The sequence below is a fragment of the Portunus trituberculatus genome, chromosome 29, assembly GCF_017591435.1.
Source record: "Portunus trituberculatus isolate SZX2019 chromosome 29, ASM1759143v1, whole genome shotgun sequence".
Lineage (NCBI taxonomy): Eukaryota > Metazoa > Arthropoda > Malacostraca > Decapoda > Portunidae > Portunus > Portunus trituberculatus.
Genome location: NC_059283.1, coordinates 747,685 through 757,684, shown reverse-complemented (window position 1 = coordinate 757,684; position 10,000 = coordinate 747,685). Strand labels below are relative to the sequence as shown.

Below are 10,000 nucleotides of genomic sequence, written 5' to 3'. Positions count from 1 at the left end.
AAGTTTCGTGTTTTGGAGGAGAGAGAAAAAGGAGAGATCAGAGAGGAAGCAAGAATGAAGAGAAATGAAGGAAGAGGAAAGACAATGAAAACGAAAAAGAAGAAAAGAAAAAAACGAGAGATAAAGGAAAGAAAAAGGAAAAAAAAAGAAAATTGGTCTTGAGTCGATGGGGAGAAAGCTTTTAATGTGCTATCTTAAACTTGAACATTGGTAAAAAAAAAATAGATATTAAAAATGAAAGGAATGGTAGAGAGAGACGAGAAATGAAGAGATGGAAGAAACTGGAAGAGAGAGAGAGAGAGAGAGAGAGAGAGAGAGAGAGACTAACCCTTCCAAACTCAATCTTATAACCCATACGAAATAAAAATAAAAATAAAACTTAAGTAATAATAGCCCGTTTTCTTTACCGCTTGGCTCATTTATTAGGGGGGACTGAAGTAACTCACCACGCCTACTAGAGCTGATGATTATGATGGTAACTAGCACTCCACGCATACTCCGGGGCTCTCAGAATAGTAGTAGTGATAGTAATAGTAGTTTAGCATCCCCCAAGAAGCTCAGATTGTGGTTGTTATGATTGTGGTAATGTTAAGAAGACTCATGTTCTCAATTGCTTCTGTACTTCACTATTTCAAGAGAGCTTATTTGAATTTATACGAGTCATTAAAGGTGTTTTTTTATGTTTCTAGAGGCAGAGTGACAAGATTTCTATATTATTAACTGGAGAAACACTTGGAAACCCCGCTAGTCATCTCTGTGGCCTTGGAAATGAGTCGTGGTGTGAGGTCAAAGCGTTTTTAAGGGTATTTTTATGGTTCTAGAGGTAGAGTGACAAGATTTCTACATTATTGAATGGATAAACACTTGAAAACCCCGTTGTTCATCGCATGGCCTAGGTAAATAATCGTGGTGAAGAGCAAAGAGTTTTTAAGGGTTTTTATGGTTCTAGCAAAGCGTTTTTATGGTTCTAGAGACAGAGTGACAAGATTTCTACATTATTAACTGGAGAAACTTGAAAACCCCGCTAGTCATTTCTGTAGCCTCGGAAAATAGTCTTGGTGAGAGAAGCGTTTTTATTGTTCTAGAGGCAGAGTGACAAGATTTCTGTTATTAAATGGAGAAACACTTGAAAACTCCCCTAATCATCTTTGTGGCCTTGGAAAACTGTCGTGGTGAGAGGAACGCGTTTCTGAATACGGACCTAAAGGCGGTGTTGGTATTATTAGTGGTGGTGGTGGTGATTGTGGTGGTGGTGGTGGTGGTGGTGGTTACAGGAGTTAATTATAGAAGATCATATGATAGAGTTGCAAGTGACGTTAGTAAAATGATCACGAGATTGGCACTATTCTCTCTCTCTCTCTCTCTCTCTCTCTCTCTCTCTCTCTCTCTCTCTCTCTCTCTCTCTCTCTCTCGTCTTTTTCATAATTTTCCTTTTTTTTGTATTTTCTTTCGAGTCAAGGGCAGGTGGCAACGAAGAAACAAAGAACGAGGAAGTCTCTCTCTCTCTCTCTCTCTCTCTCTCTCTCTCTCTCTCTCTCTCTCTCTCTCTCTCTCTCTCTCTCTCTCTCTCTCTCTCTCTCTCTCTCTCTCTCTCTCGTTTCCACCTGATATATTCAAAGATAAAAGGTGAGCCAGCGAGCAGTGAGGTGTGGATAAGAGGGTCGTACCTGGCAGGTGTGGTGGTGGTGGTGGTGGTGGTGGTGGTGGTCGTTTGTGTCTTGGGTTAACACTCAAGGTAAAGTTGGATCGATTTTTCGTTTTCTTTTCCTTTTTTTTCGTCTTTTTTTTAGTTAAGGTTTTTCTTTTTTTCAATTTTAGGTCGATTTTTCTTTTTTGGGTAATATTTGTTTGTGGGTTTATTTATTTATTTTTTTTTTCTATTTTTATTTATTTATTTATTAGGTTAGGTTATGTGTAATGGTTTGGTTTGGTTAGGTTAAGTTAGATTAGTTAAAGGTTAGGTTAAGTTAGGGCAGGTTAGGTTAGGTTAGGTTAGTTAAAGATTACTATCCTGCCAGTTTTCAGTTTGGTTAAGTTACTTTTCTGCCAGTTTAGTTAGGAAAGACTAAGGTTAAGTTACTATTCTGGCAGTTTACAGTTAGGTTATGTTAATTTATTGATAGGTTAATATGTGTTAGAGTGTTAAATTAAGCCGTGTCCAATAAGGCTGTTCGATCTACCCTACCGTTGCCGTAACCTAACCTGCCTACTAATTACCATCACTAAATCACACACTGTTTACCTTCACCTGACTTAAATACTTCACTAAAACATTTTAACCCCTTCAGTACCATGGCGCGTTTCCTTATTCATTCTGCTTACTATTTGGTGATTTTATACAGCTTCAGAAACTCATGTAGGGGATTAAAATACTTAAGACTTTGGCTATTGATCTTTTAACCTCCATAGATCCTTCGTAATGTCAATAAAATGGGCTAATCGTACTCAGACCTCAAGGTAAAAATGTGTCCCAGTAGTGAAGGGGTTAAAATAATGAAGACTGTGGCCATTAATCTTCTGACCTCCATAGATCCTTCCAAATGTCAATAAAATGGTCTAATGGTACACAGATCTCAAGGTAAAAATGCGTCCCAGTACTGAAAGGGTTAAAAATAATGAAGACTTTAGCCATTAATCTTCTGACCTCCATAGATCCTTCCTAATGTCAATAAAATGGTCTAATGGTACAGTGGAACCATGCGTGCTTTGGGGTCCGAGGGGTCTCCAAGCGCACGGTTTCGAATCCTTTCCACGGTCCGAGTGTAGGTTGGGCTTCCTCACTCAGGGCAACGGTTTCCTAGCGGGTGGGCTTTGACATAGGAGGTACCACAAAAAGTATCCCGTTCAGCCCAGAAATTCCCGTGAAAAGCCCACATGGTTTAAATTAAAAAAAAAAAAAGAATCTGAAGGTAAAAATGCGTCCCAGTACTGAAGGAGCTAAGTTAGGTTGATGTTAAGTTAGTAGGTAAGTTACGACAGGGGGTGATGGTGTAGGATGTATGACAGTTACGCTAGGTCAAGTGAAGTTAGGTCAGTTTAGGTCACGCGAAGTTAAAACAGGCAAGTTAGTCTCAATTGTGAAGTAACGTAATGGTGGTGGTGGTGGTGGTGGTGGTGGTGGTGGTCTCATAGGTGCCACACTTAAGAGGATTAAAAGTATTATTAGTCCAGGCGCTCCATAAGGTTCCCCGAGTAATAATAGTGATGGTAACAATGGCTCTTAATAGTTGACTGGTGGTAGTGGTAGTAGTGGTGGTGGTGCTGGTGGTGGTGGTGGTGGTGGTGGTGGTGGAGGGGGCGGATTTGAAAAGGGGATGTCCTCATTTGGATAATGGGATATCTCTCTCTCTCTCTCTCTCTCTCTCTCTCTCTCTCTCTCTCTCTCTCTCTCTCTCTCTCTCTCTCTCTCTCTCTCTCTCTCTCTCTCTCTCTCTCTCTCTCTCTCTCTCTCTCTCTCTCTCTCTCTCTCTCTCTAAGCCTTCTCCCAACTTGGTTCGTCAATCAGAAGTAGTGGAAGAGGAAGAGTATTGAAGGAGGAGGAGGAGAGGAGGAAGAAGAAGTCAAGTGAACGAAGGAGGAAGAAGAGGAGGAAAGATACAGTTTTCTTCTTTCTCTCCTCTTTCCTTCCTCCTTTCTTGACTCGTTTTCTTCTTTATCTTCCGGTTTCTCGTCTTTCCCAGAGAGAGAGAGAGAGAGAGAGTAATCCGATGAAAAAGAATTGGTCCATTTTGCATATTTTCCTGGCGTTGATTTTCTTCCTTCCTTCTTTCTTTCTTGCTTGCTTCTTTCTCTCTTTTCTTTCTTTTCCTTTCTTCCTCCTCCTTTTATTCCCTCCCTCTTTTACTTCCTTCCTTTCTTTCTTCCTTCTTGTCTTTCCTAGCTTTTTCTTCCTTTTTTCCTTCCTTCCTTCCTTCCTTGTTTTCTCTCTTCCCTTCCTTCCTTCCTTTCTTTCTTTCTTTCTTTCTTTCTTTCTTTCCTTTCTTTCCTTCCTTCCTTTCTTCTTTCCTTCCTTCAAACATATGGGAGAATAAATGATCCTCTTCTCTCCTTCATTCCTCCTTCTCCTTCTTCCCTCCTCTCTCCCTCCCTCTTTCTCCCGCTTCCTTCATGAATAATTCAGAGGGTCTAGTGGGAGAGGTGATCAGGTGAGAGAGAGAGAGAGAGAGAGAGAGAGAGAGGGGGGAAGGGAAGGGGGTCCATACTTTTAAACCAGTATTTTTTTTTTCCTCCCTTCCATCTCCGTCATATTCTTAATCTCTGCCTTACTCTCCCCTTTCTCCTTATTTGGAAGAGGATTGGAGGAGGAGGAGGAGGAGGAGGAGATGACGGAGACGAGTGGCGTTGCACAAGGTGGCTGTCCAACTGGGTCTTCCTCCTCCTCCTCCTCCTCCTCCTCCTCCTCCTGCTGCCTCTTGCCTCTTGCCCTTTGCTCAGTTTTACTTTCTTCCTAAGTGGGTGGGACTAGAGAAGAACCACGCCCTCCTCCTCCTCCTCCTCCTCCTCCTCCTCCTCCTCCTCCTCCTCCTCCTCCTCCTCCTCCTCCTCCTCATCTCTTCCATTTTCCTTGTCCTCCTTTCCATTCCTCTTCCCGTTTTCCTTTCTACTGCCCACTCACTCTCTCTTCCCTGAGTGACTCTTGAAGTGTGTGTGTGTGTGTGTGTGTGTGTGTGTGTGTGTGTGTGTGTGTGTGTGTGTGTGTGTGTAACCAGTTTAAGGTCGTCTTTCTTGAGCTACCAGTGGAACAAGACCAGAGAGACGAGCGAAAAATTCCAAGTCCTCTCTCTCTCTCTCTCTCTCTCTCTCTCTCTCTCTCTCTCTCTCTCTCTCTCTCTCTCTCTCTCTCTCTCTCTCTCTCTCTCTCTCTCACGTCTGGTACAGAAAAGTAATAAAAAGCTGTAAAATAGCACGTGCTGAAGGAGGAGGAGGAGGTGGGTGGTGGTGGTGGTGGTGGTGGTGGTGGTGGTGGTGGTGGTGTGGCACAAGTAAAGGATTTCTAGTATGTTTCCTTTTCTTCTCTTATTCCATATCTCTCTCTCTCTCTCTCTCTCTCTCTCTCTCTCTCTCTCTCTCTCTCTCTCTCTCTCTCTCTCTCTCTCTCTCTCTCTCTCTCTCTCTCTCTCTCTCTCTCTCTCTCTCTCTCCTTTCCAATTTCTTGTTTTCTCCTCCTCCTCCTCCTCCTCCTCCTCCTCTCCTCCTCCTCCTCCTCCTCCTCCTCCTCCTCCTCCTATTCTCTCAACATTCCTTCGGCTTGAACTTAAATCCCAGTTTCCCTTCCTCCCTCCAAGTACTTTTCCTCCTCATTTATCATAATTTCCTCCTTTCTCTCCATTTTTCTTGATTTAACTTTTCCTTCTCTCCTTCAGTTATCCCTTTCCTCCTCTTCCTTCTTTTTTCCCTCTTGTCTTTTCACTTTTTTCTTTTTTCTTTCATTCTTAATTTTTCATCTTTTTAATTACTAGGTACTTTTATTTCCTTACTTCCTTCTTCGTTTCCTTCTCTTTCTCTCTCTTTCTTTCTTTCCTTCCTTCACTTGTCTTTTATTCTTTCCCATCCACTTCTTTTTATCTTTGTTTACTTCTTTGTAACTTTCCATAATTTTCCATCTTTTTTTTATAATTATTTCCTTCCTTTCTTTTATTTCCTTCATTTCCTTCTCTCTTTTCTTCACTTGTCTCTTATTCCTCCCCATCCACATCTTTTCCATTCACCTTCCACAATTACTGTTAGTCTTGCCACCCTCTCCCTTCCCTTCCACCCTTCCATTTCTTCCCTTTCTATGACCACAGCTAGTCTTACTCTCTCCCTTCCTTCCCTTCTACTTCACTCCCCTTCACTCTCAATCCACTGTCGTCTCATCCACACACACTCCCTCCCTCCCTCCCTCCCTCCCTCCCTCCCTCGTCAGTGAAAGTGTTGAGGGCGCTGTGGTGGCCTCGGATCAGCTGCCCTGGCCGGGAGGGGAAAAAGAGAGGGCGTGGAGCTGCCTGGCGTGGCGTGGCGACTCCTGTTATTGTGTGTGGCGTGAAGGCGTGCACTCGTGTCTCCTACCTCCTACCTTCACCTCCCTATCACCTCCTCCTCCTCCTTCCTCCTTCTCTTCTTCGGGAACTAGTGTTTTTTTGCGGGGTGTGGTGACGCGTGACGCCGCAGTGGTGGTGCTGGTGGTGTAGTTGTAGTGGTGGTGTGGAGTGGTGTAGTGCCCTGGGGAGTGTAGCCACCGCCCTGTGACGCCTCGCGGTGCCTCGTGCTTCTGGTGGCGAGGTAATTTTAACGCTGTCCGGACTGGCTACCCGTTGGGACCCCCGTGGCTAGTCTACAGCTGTGTAGGACTCGTTCGTGGCGGCCTTGTAGTAGTCCTACGCCGGATCTCCTGCTGGCTACGTACGCTTCAGAAAGTGGTGCCCCAGACTGGCTTGAAGTGGCTCACTGGCTTAACCTGTCCACCACTGTCGTGCGTGGTCTTACTTCACCTCACCTGTGTGTGTGTGTGTGTGTGTTTGTACGTGTGTGTGGCCCGTACTGAGGCTGCCACCGGTACAAAGTGGCCTTACTCCGTGCCTTGAAGCGGCTTTACAGCGGCCCGTGGGTGTCCTAAGGTGTCTCCCGCTGCGTCGTTAACCTGATTCTAGTGCCCCACTCCTGTAGACGCTAAAGGTGTTCTGCCCACTATTACACCAGACTTCTTCGTCTTTAAGGTGTCCTGATGTCCTAAGGTACCTGGAAGCACCTGTAACTTATAGAGTCATCACCTGTAGCACCTGTGAAGTGACTACAGTGCTCGAACCCTTGCCATTACATCTTGAACAAGGAATTTACCAGTGAGCAACCGCGGCCATTCGCTCCAAACCGTCCATTCGCGGCTCACTCCGTCCGTACAGGCGGCGTGGCTTCTTCAGCGCCTCCGCCATGTCCACTCTGAGCCTCGCCTACCCGTGGCTCCTTGACGCCTACCCTGAGCTGCTCGGTGGCTCCCTCGCCCACCACCACCACCACCATCTCGGTAACCCAGTGTGGGGCAGCTTCGATTCCCTCTGCCAGATGACCTATCCGGCGCCGGACCACGCCTTCAACCCCGCACTGCATCTTGGGTAAGCCAGGTCACTGTTAGGTCAGGTCAGGTGAAAGGTAAAGGGAGGGAAAAGAAAATGGAGCTTATTGAGAAGAAAGAGAGGAGTGTAAAGCTGTGTTGAGATGGAGAGGAAAGGGTTTTGTGAGAGGGAAGAGAGGGAGAGAAAGGAGTCGTTAGTGAAAGGGAGAAGTTTTACAAAGGGAGAGTCTTGAGAGGATAGGACAAGCAAGGTTTTCTGACAGACAAGAGGGAAAAAAATAAGTTTGGTGCGAGAGAGAGAGAGAGAGAGAGAGAGAGAGAGAGAGAGAGAGGTGCAATGATTGGAAGATAAAAGCAGGAGGTTAAATGTAGTGGAAAAATGAGAGAGAGAGAGAGAGAGAGAGAGAGAGAGAGAGAGAGAGAGAGTAAGGCAGTGAGTGAAGCGAAGTAGGTTGAGTGAGAGGAGGAAGAATGAAGAAGTAGAATGAACGGAATGGAGAGTGAGAGAGAGAGAGAGAGAGAGAGAGAGAGAGAGAGAGAGAGAGAGAGAGAGAGAGCAGTGAAGCGAAGTAGGTTGAGTGAGAGGAGGAAGAATGAAGAAGTAGAATGAACGGAATGGAGAAGTGAGAGAGAGAGAGAGAGAGAGAGAGAGAGAGAGAGAGAGAGAGAGAGAGAGAGAGAGAGGGAAGGAGGGAGGGAGGGAGGGAAGGGCAGAGGGTTGGAGGAGGAAAGCGGAGGAAACAGAACAGGTCTTGAAAGATGGAATAACGGAGAGGAATAAATGTGGAGAGGAAAAAAAAAAAGGTGATGAAATAATGGTGTGTGTGTGTGTGTGTGTGTGTGTGTGTGTGTGTGTGTGTGTGTGTGTGTGTACGTGCAGGAGAGGAAGGAAAGTTTACAAGTGAACCTCGCAAGAACAACTCGTCTCTCTCTCTCTCTCTCTCTCTCTCTCTCTCTCTCTCTCTCTCTCTCTCTCTCTCTCTCTCTCTCTCTCTCTCTCTCTCTCTCTCTCTCTCTCTCTCTCTCTCTCTCTCTCTCTCATGTGGGGCAGTAGTAGCCAAAATAAATGAAACTTTCTCTTAATTTCGCTCTTAATGCGCCGACCAGCCGTGTCACGTTCAGAGAGAGAGAGAGAGAGAGAGGTGGGTGGGTGGGTGGGAGGGCTATAAAACTTACTATCTCTCTCTCTCTCTCTCTCTCTCTCTCTCTCTCTCTCTCTCTCTCTCTCTCTCTCTCTCTCTCTCTCTCTCTCTCTCTCTCTCTCGACCCAGTGTTATTTGTGTTGGGAAAAATGTGCTGCAGGAATTGTGTTCTTTTGACGTGTTTGTTTTTGTACCCTGTCCATGTGTTGTGTTAGTATTGCAGACGCTAACTCCGGTGTGTTGACTCAGTGTTGCGCCCCTTGTGTTGCCGGCAATAGAAAACAAGAAGTGGGTTATGCGTTTTCCTTGGCATTTGTCGTGGAGTTTGTGTTGCTGACTCGCTGTTTGTCATTATTTTGAAGTTCTCTTATGTTTTGTGAGAAATTGTTGTTGTTGTTTGTGTTGGTGGATTTTGTTGTGTTTCTGACTCGCGGTTTGTAATTAATCCCTTCAGTATCGTGATGTGTTTCCATATTCATTCTGGTTACTATTTGGTGTTTTATACAGCTTCAGAAACTTATGTGGGGGATTAGAATAGTGAAGACTGTGGTCATTAATCTTCTGATCTCCATAGACTCTTCCTAATGACACTAAAATGGTCTAATTGTACACAAATCTCAAGATAAAAATGTGTCTTAGTACATAATGGGTTAAAATATTGAAGACTGTGGCCATAAATCTTCTGATCTCCATAGACCCTTCGTAATGTCAATAGAATAGTCTAATTGTACACAAATCTCAAGGTAAAAATGTGTCCCAATACTGAAGGGGTAAAATTGTTAAGACAGTATCCAATAAGAAAGAAAAAAGCGGAGATAAAAGACAATAAAACGAAATAAAGAAAATGAAGGAAGGAGAAAGAGAATAATGAAAATGAAAAAAAAGATTGAGGATAGAGAAGGAAAAAATGAGAATACGGAAAAAAGAAAGTGAAGAAAGTGGAAGTTGTGTTGTTGTGTTGTGATGGAAGTTGTTACTGGTGTTCGTGTTGCTGGAATGTGTTGTGTGGGATTTTTTGTGTTCGGGTTGGAAGGTTTAGTGTGTTTTGATGATTTATTATGCGTGGATGGGTTTGTGCTGGATTTGAGTGAAAGCAATGTTGTTTTGTGGTTATCATTTTGTTACGAAGTGAAATGATAATAATGTTTGTAATTTTAGTTTTTTAAGATTTTTTTTTTATTATTTATTTATTTCTTTACAACATGTGGGCTTTTCACGGGAATTTATCGGCTAAAGGGGATACATTTTCGGGGTACCTCTTATCTCAAAGCCCACCCGCTAGGAAACCGTTGCCCTGAGTGAGGAAGCCCTACCTACACTCGGACCGTTGACAGGATTCGAACTCGTACGTTTGGAGACCCATGAGCCCAAAGCACGCATGGCTAACTGTTTATTTGCATTGTAACCAAAGAACCTGAGTTATCTAATCTTTTATAACAGTTTGTGGCCAATTACAAAATTCCTAAACGGTTACAGTATAGCATTTAATTGTTCATTGCTCATCTCCCTTTATTAATTTGTTGTTTATCTTCCTTTATTAAATTCCTAGATATGGTTACTATTTTACTTATCATTATTATTATTATTATTTATTTATTATTTTTTTTTTTATATCAGTTTGTCCTCATCTTTCTTTATCATTCTGTTTATCTTCCTTTATTAAATTCTTAAACATGGTTACTATTTATTCATTACTATTATTATATATTATTTATTGATTGATTTTTATTTTATTATTTTTATATCAGTTTGTCCTCGTATCAATTCCCTAGATGTGATTTATAAATGAAAAAAAAATAAATAAATAAAT

At 43.3% G+C, this 10,000-nt stretch overlaps 1 protein-coding gene across 10 annotated transcripts in view; it reads left to right on the top strand.

Annotated features, from left to right (window-relative positions):
* LOC123510633 (heterogeneous nuclear ribonucleoprotein L-like) overlaps positions 1-10,000 on the top strand; it is a 212,584-nt gene that overhangs the window by 102,429 nt on the left and 100,155 nt on the right. The window contains exon 1 of one of the 10 annotated variants that reach the window (XM_045265938.1): positions 6,158-7,088. The exons of the other annotated variants lie outside the window; for them this stretch is intronic. Within the exon in view, the coding sequence (XP_045121873.1) occupies positions 6,907-7,088 (182 nt within the window). The 5' untranslated portion in view covers positions 6,158-6,906. Of the gene's footprint in view, positions 1-6,157; positions 7,089-10,000 lie in introns of those variants that run through there. 10 annotated transcript variants of the gene reach the window in all.